We start from the raw sequence: 15,102 nt of genomic DNA, 5'->3' as shown, positions 1-15,102 counted from the left end.
AAATAAACTTTTACCTTTTTATAAATACAGTAATTAGTTCTAGGATTACCTGCTGTAATTTTTTCAAATATCTTTTATTTATAAAGTTTATTGTTTGTCGGAATTTAGTAAATATATTATCTTAAAATCTATCTGAAAAATAAAAAGCGGAAATTAGGCAATGAAAGGTTTCACGACAAATACGAGAAACTTGTGAGCTGCTTAGCAAACAAAAGAAAAAATGAAGATAGAAAAAAAAAAGTTCCACTTTTGAATCTTCATTCGCGCGTGACGACAGAAAGTCATTGACTACCGAATTTTTACTCTTCTAATGAAACTAAAACATAAATATATTAACATTTAAAGTTTGTAAAAAGCTTTACGGTTAAGTAAAATTACTACAAACTATTATAATTCTTTAGTTTTTTAGATTTTTACATACTAGAGTTCAAAGTTTTTATAACGGTTACAATTCTTTAGATTTAGATATAACGTAATTAGTTGTAAGTTATTAATTCTATATAACTATTTATAAAATCTTAAGTCTATTTTTTTTTACTATATATACAGTAAGACTTATTTTTAAGTTAGTTAATTTATTATAACAAACGACGTTTCCCTGTATTAATTTAAATCACAGTTATAAGATGGGCTGTTACGCACTTTTGTATAAAATTTAAAAAAGGTATATTGATATAAAATGTATATTGCAAAAATGAACATATTAAAAAAAAAGATATTTTCATTATAACAAAGCTTCTTTTTATTTTTCGGATTGAACATATCAACATAGTCTTTAAAACTATTACTTTGAAACAATATAGAATAACCAAAATGTTTTACTGTTAGTCACTTAAATATTAAAATATTGATCAAAAAACCCTTTATACAAGTTTGTTATAATATTTCAAACTTTACTTTTTTTGAAATAAATTAAAAAAAGTGTTTTGATCAAGAGTATATACAGTAAGCTATTATTTAGAACTTATAACGAAAACAAACATTTCAAATAGTCCTTGTTCTAGTTCTAAGGTTTAGCACAACCGTTATATAGTTTTTATTGTAATACAGTTTTTATCGTAATGCTTAAAATAAAAAAAAATAAAAATAAAAATTCTTTTAAACTTTGGTAGTAAAGCAAGATCCAGTACGTTACATTAATAAATACTAAAAACTAGTTAAACTAAAAAATTTTTAGTAGGGTTTTCACTAGTAAATGCAATGCTTTAAGACAAGACATACACTGTTATTATTATATGTTTAGCCTTAAATTTTTCAATGAAAATATTTTCTATAAAGTCACTTAAAAAAAAAATTATAATAAATAAAAAACTTTGAACAAAATAGATGAACTTGAGTACTCATAAAATATACTTTATTTTAATTTTATATAAAAAATTAATGCATCTGTTGTACTTGTGTTAGGTGTTTTAATCTTTTTCTGTTCTAAAAAAATATTAAACCAGGGGTCGGCAGGCAGCTGGTGCTCGCGGGCCAAATTTCAAGTTTCCAAAATTTTCGCGGGCCGCAGTTTTAGTTTTAGTGATATTTGAATAATCTTTTGATTTTAGTTTAAGTCACATTAAAAAAAGTTTAATAATGACACTTTATTAATTTTAATGATATTTAGCTACACATAGAATGCCTTTTTTAATTAAAACAAATTATTTGAGTAAAATTTACATTGACAAATATACTTAAGTCTTAATTAACTGTGTACTTTTATTAACATAACTAATGCTCGAATACTCTAATATAATACCTTATTAGTAATTAATTAGATTTTAACAGGGTTTCCACTTTAGAAAAGCGAAAAAACTTGCAATTAATCAAGCTCAGATACCTAAATAAAATATCTTCATATAAAAAGTACACAATGTATGAGTAGACCAGAAAAAATTACAATTAGTTAATTACACTACAGTCATAAAACTGTTCTGAGAATTCGAAGATTTATTTAAAGTGTTTGAAATAAAAGTTTACCTGAGTTTCTTTTAAATGTCTCAAACAAGTTTAACCTAGTTTAAATTTTTTTAATTTTTAAACTAGACTGTATGTTTGGCAACCCTTTTTAAAATAAAGTCACAAAATTAAGAAATAACGAAGTTTATTAACAGTGAATTATATATATAGCAAAAATAATATCATAAGTCAGCTTGAATAGACAATTACGTTTCTTAAACATTTTTAACAAAGTTTAAAAATTTAGTAAGCCATTAATAAAATAGAAAAACTTAACTTTTTATTGAACATTATAACAATTCTTTATTTGCAATAAAGATGTTGTATATAAAGAGTAAATGTGAAATATAAGACGAGCTATAACAACTAAAAAACGTTAGTTAGGAGTTATTGCCAGAAATAAAAAAAATAGCTATAGTCAGTTTCAATAAAGCAAATGATTATATTCAGTTTCTACAGACTGACCAGAAAAAACTGTTAAGGCAAGTTATAAAGTACCAAAAATAATTACTAAAAAGAAGATACCGTTTAGAATTAAAAACTTTTTTAAGAGTTTATGTTGGCAGTAGAAAATTTTTTTTTGTTTATTTCTTCAATGACAACAAGAAGTCGTGTTTAGTAAATCTCTAAAGATTATAAAGCAACATAAATCAAATTAGAACTTTAATCAATCTGTTAAGATAAGAGAACTGGTACAACAAATATTGCTCATCTGAGAGTTTTTATTAGAGGTGTTTTTACTGATTTTGAAACTTTAGAAAAGTTTCTAATTTAGTTGCAATGCACAACAATAAAAACAAACAATAAAGGCGTTTTAAAAGCAAAGATACAACGCACTTTCATAAAGTTTTTGAAAGTATAATTTTCTGCTTCTTTTTTTGGTATAAAATTAAATTACATTTAATAAAAAAACTGTCCTTAGTAATATAGCAATACTAAATAAATAATGTTAAACTACTTTTAATGTGTTTAAAAAGAGTATCTATATAGTAAATTTTTTGTGTCAAATCGAAATTTCATACTTTACACGTAAGAGATGTTTAAAATTCCAGTATTTTTCACAAGTTCTCAAGTTCAAGGTTTTTCTGGAATTTTTAAGCATAAATTATCAAATTTCAAGCTTTTCCGGGATTACAGGGATTCAATATTAAAACGATCAACTCAGAGAGTCAATTTGTTTTAAAACAAAAGTTAATTCTTCATGTTACTTTACTTTTAGGTTCATCTATTCTAAAATTTGTCTTTTCATATATCTTCTATTTGTATCTACTCTTTTGTAAGACAAAAAATGTAAATTTGAAAAAATGTTAAGTTCTTTTTGACTCACCACAAAACTTTAATAGTTCAAGATCCTCTCTCACACTTACTTATTTTTATTCTGTCACATCATTTAAACCAAATCTACAGCCTCGAAATGGATTTTTTTACAATAGTTTGCTATTTGATAATAGATTTTTATACCAAGGTATTTGAATACAATTTAGATGTATTTATTTTGTACAATATTTACGACACTTAAAGTGCTAGAGAATCCGTAAAAATAAAGTTATCTCTCAGGAGTGCGAAACTAAGCTATTGAAGCAAGGTCTTAAAAGCTAAATAATCGAAAGGAAAGCGACGACAAATGTTTACGTTTCTGTAGATTTGCAGAAACCTACCAAGCTACGTGCCTGATTCACTGAATTTACAAATTTAAGATCCGGATCTATTTTAAAAATCGTGATCCGGTCGAATCCAGATCTTATACTCAAATTAATTTCCGGCTGAATACGAATCCACTTATTTTAAAGTTAATTACATAAAACACATTTAAGTTCACTTAAATCTGATAAATACATTTTGAAGTACACTATGTATAATCTTCATTTATCGTAGGGGTGTGAAACTTTACTATTCGATAGGCAAGGTTTACTAGAAAAGTCTTTCACGGGCCGGACATATTTATAAACAAACCTTGGCGAACCGTGTAGCTTTTGGAAAGTATGAATTAACGTTTTTAAGTCTTTAATCGCGAAATTACATCGAAATAAAAGTTTTTAAGCAGTACTTTCTATGATAATAAAAAGGATAGCATATATGAAAAAAACTTTTATCATAAAAAAGCTCAATGTTAGTTTCTTTGCTTCAGTTTTTTTCGAGCTATAAAGTACGTCGCGCGCAAAATGATTCTGCTTATATAACTAAATCGGGCTATACTTTTCCCATCTCTAACCAAAAAACATGTTCTAGCAAATAATTAAACTAAGTTACATAAAGAATTTCTGGTTTATTAATCTTTAAGTGAGGGCAAAACTTTCGCCAACTTTTACCTGAAGCTAGATTAAAAGTTTGCTATTATGTTTATATTTCTTGTACTGTTTAATTTATTAAACAACTTTTTAAATAACTTTTTTTACTTTTTTCAAACAGTTTTTCTTATCTATATCTGTAAAAATATATCACTTCAAAAAAAATTATAAATATTTTAAATACTTAACAAGACTTCTAGTACTCCATTCACAAACAAACCGTAAATACAAAAGACAGAACTAATTAGTTTATGCTGCTGAAGGTGATTTTAAACTAATAATCTGGAAAGAAATCAAACATTATTTAATGTTTTACACTATTATAAATTTCATTCAGCTATAGATATGTTTTTATACTCATTTGGTTTTTGAGTTTTAATAAATTCGTTGCTTTGTTGTACTTTCTGACTTTGATCTGTACTGCAAAAAGTTTTTTATTTAAATTAATCTACTAATAAAAATATACTTGAACTTCCTAGTACCTTAAAATATATTAAATACATATTGATTATTTACTCAGCAATACGTTTATAAAACTTTCCAAATAATATATTATTCACTACTTTTTTATTGCTTTTTAACTGACTACAAGCATAAATCACATCATAAAAAAGTATTTTACTTTTTTTCATTAATAAGTTTAAAATCATGTACAAAAGTGCCACTGTTCCTACTTACTTAACTTTTTAGTTGTTGTTTAAAAAGGTCGATTTGTCCAACTTAATAAGGTAAAAATTAAAAATTGTTAGGTTTGCAATTTTCGTATTTATTGAGTACTAAATACTTGAAGAAATAAAATAACTATGACTATATAAAAAAAGTTATGTAGACTACTTTTTTGTTTTAAATAATTATCCTCTAAGTTTTACTAGCTTGGTCTGCAATGTTTTGCATGTACGATTATTTATTTTGAACATTGCCTAATGCAGGGGTCGGCAGGCAGTTGGTGCTCGCGGGTCAAATTTCAAGTTTCCAAAGTCTTCGCGGGCCGCAGTATTAGTTTTAGTGATGTTTGAATAATGTGTTGGTTTTAGTCACACTAGAGAAAGCTTTACTTTTATTCACTGAATTATTTTAACGACATTTTGCTGTACACAGATTGCCTATTTAGATGATAAAAATTTATCATAATAAAATTTACCTTGACTAATATAGTTAATTGTTGATAAAGTATGTACTTTCTTAAGGCTTTAATAAGTTAAACTTAATATTTTTGTAATTTTACTTACAACCTAACCCTCTATAAAAATCGAGCTTCAAAAACATTTCTGGGTCACTTTTATACATTTTTTATATTGTTAACCCTTTTTTCATATTTCTAAAAACATGTACTTTTAAAAAGAGTTTTTGCGTCTTAAATACACTCTATAAAAAATTCAGTAACTAGTTAACTAAATAGAATCAATACTTATTTGTATTGTAGAAAGCTAAAACAAACTTTTCAACATAATGAATTCTTTTTATACTTTAATAAACTAACTTATTAGTAATTAATTAGTATTTTACATGGTTGCAACTTTAAAAGCAAAAAAGTCTGAGTTATATCAAACCAGTCTAAGTTTATTAAAAGTTGAAAAAGCTAAAAACTTGCTATTAATCAAGCTTAAATACCTAATTAAAATATCATCATTATAAAAAAGTATACGATATGTAAGAAAAGAAGGAAAAATAATTACAGTTAGTAAACTAAATTACATACATAAAAACTATACTGATAATTTTAAGATTTATTCAAAGTGTTTGAAATAAAAGTTCCACACACACCCGAGTTTTTAAAAATGTTTTAAACAGGTTTAATCTAATCTAATTTCTTTAAACTTTTTAACTATCCTGTTTGTTTGGCAACCTTATTTAAAATAAAGATCACGAAATAAAGAAATAACGAAGTTTATTAACAGTGAATTAAAATATAGAAAAAAAAATATTTTAATTCAGTTTAATTAGACTATTAAGTTTATTAAACATTTTAACAAAAGTAAAAAAGTTTATTAAGCCATTAATGAAAAGGAAAAACTTATTATTTTTTGAGCATTATAGCAATTCTTTATCTGCAATAAAAATATTGCATTTAAAAAAAGAGTAAATGTGAAATGTAAGACGAGCTATAAGAATTAAAAACGATAGTTTAAAGTTATTGCGAGAAACGAAAAAAAAAATCGCTAAACTCAGTACCAACAAAGCACATGATCTTTTTCAGTAAGTACAGACTGATCAAAGAAATTGTTAAGGCAAGTTATAAAGTAGCAAAAATGATTAATAAAAAGAAGATACCGTTTATAATTGAAAACTTACTTAAATAGTTTTTGTTGGTAGTAGTAAAATATTTTTGATTATTACTTCAATGACAACAAGAAGTCAGTCGTGTTTAGGAAATGGCTGAAGATCATAAAGCCACATAAATCAAATTAGGACTTTAACCAATCTGTTAAATGAGATCACTGATACAACAAATATTGCTTATCTGAGAACTTTTATAAGAGGTATTTTCACTAACTTTGACATTTTAGAAAAAGTTATAGGTTTAGTTCCAGTGCAAAGCACAACAACAGGTAAACATATTTTAAAAGCAAATGTGCAATGCACTAATATAAAGTTTTTAAAAGTACACATTTTTTTCTACTTTTAGTTAAAACTAAGTTCAAGGTAAAAAAAAATGTCTTAAATAACACATCAGTATTAAAATGATACTGTAAGCTTCTTTGAATTCGTTTTTTAATAAAAACATTTATATGGTAGATTTTTTGAGTCAAATAGATATTTCATAACTTTACAAAAGGTTTTATTCAAAATTCTCATATTCAAGCTATAACCAGGTTTTTAAAGCATAAACTGTCAAACTCCAAGCTTTTCCAGTATTAAAGTTTTTTGGCAACACTGATTGTTCACACTTATATGTATACAATAATATAAATAATATTTCAAGTTATGTCAGCTGCAAGACTTAAAGTTTAACATATATTATAATTCAAATCAACACTGTGAATTGAATAAAAAATACATTATAAGTTTAACTTACCAATCTTTAAAGCAAAAAAGCCAGCCTGATAAACAAAAAACTATCCTTACATTTTCGTATACAAAAAGCAATTCAAGTCAAAAACTAAAAAAATGACTAAACTGGCCTGAGATTTGAAGTCTTCAAATAGTCATAGTTTGAGTGTCTGGCAATATTCAGTTGTTTATTTACTTAAATTTGAACTAATTTGATTAAAAATGTACAAACTTAATAACTTTACCATCCCTAAATTTAGCTTGTGTTAAATAAGTAGTTCCAAAATACAGCAATTGTGTGTATTAGTATGCAACGCATGAAAATTAATTTAATTTACCAAAAAACACTGTTTGAAAAATAAAATGTATACCAAACAAACAGTGTTTTAATTTATGTCCTATATATCGTTTTAAATGTGTCTGTACACACTTAGATATTACATGTAGAAGCAATAACGTTAGAAAATTATGTAAAAACTAAACTTAATCTAACTTAAGTATTAAAAAAAGTGGTTTAAAATATGAGCATCTTTGTACATTGGTGTGCAAAGGAATTAATTAAACTACTAATTATGTCAAAACCAAAATCAAATAAACCTTATATCTTCTTATTATGTTATTTTAAATGTTTTTTGCACATTCAAATATAACATTTAGTAATAAAAGATCTATAAAAGAAACTTAGGTTTAAAAAACATTAAAGAGAATAACTAAACTGTAAGGAAATGACATTTTAGTTAGTTACTGTGCGTAACTTTTGTACAAAATAGAAAATATTTGCATTTAGTTTATTTACTAAGTAGGTATTATATAACTAACTTACTAAATCCAAGCACTCTTTACACCTTTTTTTTTCAAAAAATTACTTACTGTTGTAAGAAGAAAGTTATTATAAAACTGAGAAAAAAACCGTGTTAAAATGCTAGTCTTTCTTTTTCACATTTTTAATCTAAGCAATAAAGTATTTTAATTATTTTGAAATTGTATACAGGGACTTAAAACGAAATTAATCAAATTACACTAAATTACCGAAAAAAATTTACCTTAAAATAAATTTTTGCTTAGCAGGCCACATTAACATGCTTGCGAACCAAAAAATTTTCTTTCGCGGGCTGCATTCCATTCAAAAAAAAAACGTGCTCGCGGGCCGCAGTTTGCCGACCCCTGGCCTAATGCTTAAAAAAGTGTGTTTTTTATAAACTCTAAGTGTAAAACTGTGTTTTTATCTTAAGCTCCTAAAAGTAGAGATTTCTCTGTACATAACTAACTTATAAAGTGACTAGTTTAAAGCGTCTCACAAAAGTCTATGTCAGATAAATCCGGCCCGTTATGTACTAAACGCTGTCACATCAGGTCAACAGACTAAAGGCGTTTCCTAATCCCTTTATAAAACAACAAAATGTGTACAAAACGTAATTTTATTTAGGAATAAAAAGATATATAAGTTTAAAATATGACATATAGATATTGTTGGATAACACACACACAAAAAGCAAAATTATATTAATTTGATCAATTATGATGCATTTATTATTACACTTAAGCTAAGCATATGCCAATAAAAAGCAATTAAAAAGTTTACCTTTTTTTTTATGATATTATTGTTGTTTCCTATAAAATGTAAAACATTAATATTTATAAACCAACAATGTACATCAATTACAATTTTTAAAGGTGCCTTGAATTAATTGCGCTCGAATAGCTTACTTGTTATTGTTCAGGGAGCGTTTTGTTATTAACTTAGTTCAAATGTTTAAAAAAAAATTTTTTTTTTGTACCGGATATCAAATTAGCTTAAAAAACCGTTTGGTGTTTAAGGTAAAAATCCAAGAACGAGACTCGTGACATACTGATGCAACTTAAACACAGTTATATAAACAGAGAATAAAGAGCAGGAGAAATTTAGAGAAAGAGAAGTACCAAAAAAAGTGTGATGTAAATTTTCATAGGCTATATTCAGCTATATATAAACATCAGAGTTTGGGAAATGAGACATTTAAGCTACAACCTTTTTTGCATCAAGTGCTAGTATTAACATACAGTTTACAGATATAGACATTTATATTATTTCATTGTTTTATTTAAAGTTAATTTTTTAACAATGTTTGTTTCCGTAAATAAGTGATTTATTCTTAGTAGTAAATTTTAAACTTGTTTTATACTTTCTTAAAGTATTTTTTTAATAATATTTTAGTGATGTTTCGTAATTTAAGTAACCGTGAACATCAGTTGGTTGTATAACAACAAAATGACTTGCTCGTTTTAAATATTTAAATAAGGGTATTTTTTGATAAAATTTGGTAAAATATGCAGAAAATACTGACATAATGAATCAAAATCATTTTTTGAAACTAAAATAGGCTTGTTTATTAAATAAATAAATACTTAAAGTTTAGGTAAAAAAGTGTGTATAAAAGTTCAAAAGACATGTTGAAATCAGTTTAAATACTAATGTTTGAAATACTTTCAAAATATGTTCTTAAATAAATGTGTTCTCTATTATAGCTTCTTTAAAAATAAGCTTTATATAACCTAATAGCTTTTTTTTGTGTATAAGATAAACTTTATATTGTTATATTTTAAGTTTCATTCATTGAATTTAAAAAAAAATCTTGTTCTATAGTTTCAGAACCTGCACCACGTAATTGACATTAACCAGTTTTTTTATTTCTTGTTTGTTAATGACATTATAAAATGGCATCATGATTTTTATTAAAACAAATACTAATTTTTATTGACTTATATAAAGTATAAAAGCTATAATCTTAACATAAACACACTTGTTTTTCTCTAAAATTAATTTACTTTGCTTTCGTTGTTGCGTTGTTAATATAAATAAACATCTCTACGGAAACTGTAAAATATTAACGTACATTAGATTAAGCATGCAAAGAAGAGTTTTGTACAATATATATGTGTACTAAATATAAATACCTACAAACATACATTAATAACTGAAAAAAAAGATAATTTATTAAAATTAGAAACTAGATTAAAACAATCACAACCTGAAATAAATTAAAAAACACTTCAGTAGCATATCAAAAACTTACTTGATATAAAAATGATGATTAGTTTTAAATAAGTATAAAAAGTTAAGCCTTAAAACTACTAGTAATATCATTAAAACATTAAAACAATACTTACTTTAATTTAAATTTTAAAGACATTTTAAAATTAAAATTAACTTTTATTTCCAAACATAAATAAGGATGAAAGTTACTATACTTTTAATTTTTGGTAATAATTATCTAAGCTTTTAGAAGAAGTAAATCTTTATACTTTGATATATTTTCAGTTAAACAAATTTATAATTTTCTACTTATTCTTACTTTGAACAAAAAATTGAATTCTGTTTTTGCTTTTAGTTATAAATTAACTTAATAATTAGTTATTTATTACTTGGAAACAATAGATAATAGTTAAATGAACAATACAAATTCATCAACATACGTTGACTTGTGCATGATAAAATCTTAGTATAATAATTCGTTTAGCTGAATAATAATTTAAAAAGCTTTAGTATGTTATATACTATTTTAACAGTTTCTTTTCACACACAGTTTATTTTTTCACTCATAAAATTGTGTAGCATTTATCGATAAACACACAGTTTATGCATATTTTTAATTTATAAAGTTTTCTTGGTTATTTACTGTTTCTATTGAGACTTCGTTTAAAAGTTAACACAAAAACTACTCAAATTAAACTATATAACCAGTTTATTAACTAAAGATATAATTTTAAAGTTTCCCAGTTTAAAGTTATTAAGAAAACAGTTTTAGTTCATTTATTTAGATCGATCGTTTTTATTAAAAAGAATATATAAATCTTCTAGACACATAAAAAAGCTTGAGTATGAATTACAATTTAATTATTTATAAACTATTTTATGAAAAAAAAATAAAAACTCTTAAAACATACTTTAAAAAGTGATTTTTTTTAAATGATGGAAGCATATCACTTTGGATGTATAGCATTAGAAAAAGTTTTCAATTGAGATTTTATTAATCATAAACTAAACATAAAAATATAAACTTCCCTGTAAAACTTTGACTTAAGTTTGTACAAAATTCACATTTAAAAGCGTATTAAATATTCAAAATTCAAAGCTAATCGTTGATAAATAAAGATCCTAGCGAAAAAATAGAAATGAGTAAAAAAACCTTTGAGTACTTTTTCTTTATTGAGCTGACTTATATTTCTGTGTGTTTAACAAGTTAATACACATCAACGGAGTTATTAAGATCAAAAAAAGCAAACTCAGTCAAATGTCATTTGAATAAAGAAAAAGTACTGCGCAAGTTATTTATTATGATATTATTGTTTTTATAACGATAAGCATTTGTTGATACCTTTTATTTGAATTTTAGTACTTGTGAAAAAATGTTGTCAGAAATGTTTCGGAATAATAATATCAAATTAAATAAAAATCATTTATCATACGAAAAAGTCATTTAATACACTTAACTTTTATAAAATTAAAAAATAAAATCAGTTAAGTTAGGTTTGTACTTATAAAAACTACTAATGAATAATATATAAGTTATTAACGTTTTGTTATTTCTGTAGAAGTTTTCAGATTTTTTTTATAAAAGTAATTTCCTAAAGATTTGGTATTTGATCTTATGTAGAAAACTTCTTAATAGTTGTTCGGTACACCTTTTAAACCAGCTTAAAATAACATTTGTAAATGTTTTTTAGTTTTTTAAAAATAATTTATTACAAGTTATACTAAAAGTTTCTTATAAATGCTTTTGTGAACACTCACAAAACTACTAACAATTTTAACAAAAATTGCCTAAAAAAGTCTAATTAAAACTATAATATTAATATATTTTGAATATATATTGGTAGCTGTATTTGACGAGTTTTTAACTTAGTTTACTAAAAATTGCCTGATATAAAAACGATAATAAATGTAAAATGATTCTTTAACAAGAGTCAAATGCATCTTATATTTAAACACTTTAATTGTTGATTATAAATGATAGCATTAATTTCAATACTTTGATTAAAAAGTCATACAAAACTAGTTTAAGTTTTGTTTTATGCCGAAGCATTTATTTAAAAAACTACTTTAGTACTAGTTATAACTGCAACTATAAGGAAATACATTTTTTAAAATAATCATCTTTTTTTAAGTAATAGTAATATAAAACAATTGTAATTCTAAGTACAAAACCATTGAAAGGGCTTTGTTTTTGTTTCTACTAATAATCTGTTTCTACAAATAAAACTACCGAAAAAAACTTATTTCTTATATAAAATGGTTTAGCATTTCTTATTTGTCCTTAACTTGAAAGTTTTCATTTAGGGAAAATATAAAAAATATAAAATATTTTTTTTGAACCACAGTGAATTACCGGAAAAATCTACTAAGAAATTTCACCAGAATATTTGAAAAACATCTTTATAAAATTAACTTAAAATCATACAAAGATTAAGTTAATTAATTCTTATAATTAAGTCTACGAAATATTTAGTCATTCTTACACTTAGAGCAACTTAATAAATAAAATTTATATTATAAACAAATTAAGATTGAAAAAGTAATGTTAGCATTCTAGTTCGTGTAAATTTTAGTACAAATAAACAGACAGGCTACTAAAATTTGATCATTTGTGTAAAGTATTTTATAACTTTATTTACTACAAAGCGTGATTAAGTTTTTAAAATGCATTCAAACTTTACATTCGGAAACATTAGAATAATTAATAGATAAAAAAAAAAGTTTTAAATTTTAAATGTTAAATGTAGTACAAAATGATAACTAATATTTAGTTTTCAATGATAAAAAAAAATATTAAAAATTAAACTAAATAGTTTTACGCAGTCATTAGTTTTACGATTATGTATATATTGAATCGTAGTTTTGTTTTAAAAGTTTTTTTAAATATCTTTATTTAGTTGAAATTTTAAGTGAATCCAATTTAAATTTACATACTAGAAAATTTTAAAATTGCTTAAACTTTTTAATTTATTTATTTTTTATTTTTTAGTCATTCAAAATAAGTTAAAACAATTAAAAACAATGTTTAATTTGGAAAAGTCATTGTACTGTAAACATTGTATAAACATTCAGTCTAAAGAAACAAATAATCATAATTTTTTTAAACACAATTGGTGTGATTAATTCTTCTTTTTTATTTTCCAAACCACCTCATTGAAGCAATTGCTGAATGTACAAAATTGGTTAATACAGCTCAATTAAAATTAACGTCAGTTATCGTAAGTTATAGATTTATATTTTTAAATTGAATCTTAAATATTTTACTTTTGTGTCTCTTCCAGAGAATTTTTTTCAAATATCTTTTAAAGTAGCCTAGTTAAAAGATTTTGTATATAAAAAAAATGTAATTTAATATTATGCAATTTTTTTGATATAAAATAAAAAGTTTTGTTGATCAAAAGTGCATTTTGAATTAAAGGATGTTTATTGGTAAAAAACGGACTAACATATGCAGGGTGCAACTTCAATGTTCATTCTTTAAACTTATTTCAAGTTTTAATAATTTTTTAGTCATGCTGATAACATTTCTTAAAGTTTCAGTTCATATGAACAAAGAAGTTAAATTAGTTTAGATTTTTTAGAATAAAAAAACATAAAAAGCTTGATTTATATGGTTTGTAGCAAGATTACTGATACAATAGTTATTAAAAAATTCAAGTTGTAAAGTAAAATCTTTAGTTAGTAATAATAACAGTTTGTAAACTTGATGAATAAACTAACTGCAGCAGTTGTTAGTTGTTTGTGTAATCCAGTTTCTATATCTTGATATATCGGTAAAAATAGAAGGATAGCTACCATCACACGAAGGAGATCCTCCAAAGTTTATACCAACTACAGTGTAAACTCCGTTTTCACTTTTTAATGCTGGAGAACCACCATCTCCCTGTGTTTATAAAATTAGTTGTAACTTTTTAAGACATTCTTTTATCTTGTTAAAGCTATTTTTAGTAGAAATAAATACTCAATGGGAAAATAATTTTACTTAAAAGAAAGCAAAACTATAAATAACCTAAACGTTTTTTCGTAATAAAAATAAGAGTTTTTTTTAATATTGGTCGTAAATATAAAGATAGACATTAAATATTTTACTGGTTTTTAATGATTAGGTAATTAAATTATAACAATTTCTGATAAAAATTGTTAATATAATGAAAATAATCATTATAATGCTGTTAAAACTTTACATTTCAAATAATGAATTAATTTAGCAGAAAAATTAAATATAAAAAAACGAAATTGTTATAACAAAAACTTCAATAGCTTAGTCTATTTAAGTTTGTTACTTTTTTGTTTACACTTGTAAATACACACCTTACAAGTATCGCTGCCTGATGTGACTGGTTTTGCACAAAAAACGCCTCCATTAGGTAGCGATGTTCCATAAATACTCTTACAATTATCGTAACTTAAAGTACTCATCTTTATCTCTTGCAGTGTGTTTGACCCGTAACCTGAAACGTAAACCGACTCATCCGCTTGCAAAGAACTAGTAGCGAATTTTGGTAAGCAAACAGGTTTGACCTTTTTAAAATGAGTATATAAATGTATTTTAAGTGTCGTTAAGCAATAAAAAAAAGTGCAGTAAGTATATTAACGAAAAATTTTTTGTTAGCTTCAATTTTTAAAGCTATAATCTGGATAGAAAAAAAAAAAATTAATCTTATCATTAGATAATAAAAGTTGTGCAACGTCTATCACAGAAGAAAACATTATTAGCACCTTAATGTATTCAACTTAATTTTTAAGAAACATTTAATTGTAGTTTTATACTAAAAAAAATTTAGAAAAGTCAATCTTAAAAAATCAAAATCAAAATGTATGAATTATGTATTCTAAAGAACTTTATTTGTTCTGAAAACAAGATTTATC

At 24.2% G+C, this 15,102-nt stretch overlaps 1 protein-coding gene across 3 annotated transcripts in view; it reads right to left on the bottom strand.

Moving 5' to 3' along the window:
- Positions 1–12,980: 12,980 nt before the first annotated feature.
- The window catches only part of LOC145835508 (uncharacterized), a 46,999-nt gene continuing 44,877 nt past the window's right edge, over positions 12,981–15,102 (bottom strand). For all 3 annotated transcript variants that reach the window (XM_082943144.1, XM_082943145.1, XM_082943146.1), the window contains 3 exons: positions 14,545–14,754; positions 13,954–14,116; positions 12,981–13,398 (listed from right to left, as the gene is read on the bottom strand). In XM_082943144.1, the coding sequence (XP_082799270.1) occupies positions 13,367–13,398; positions 13,954–14,116; positions 14,545–14,754 (405 nt within the window). In that variant the 3' untranslated portion in view covers positions 12,981–13,366. The remainder of the gene's footprint in view (positions 13,399–13,953; positions 14,117–14,544; positions 14,755–15,102) is intronic.

This window comes from Thalia democratica, chromosome 5, assembly GCF_965202585.1.
Source record: "Thalia democratica chromosome 5, ktThaDemo2.hap1.1, whole genome shotgun sequence".
NCBI lineage: Eukaryota > Metazoa > Chordata > Thaliacea > Salpida > Salpidae > Thalia > Thalia democratica.
This window is presented reverse-complemented; position numbering and strand designations above follow the sequence as displayed.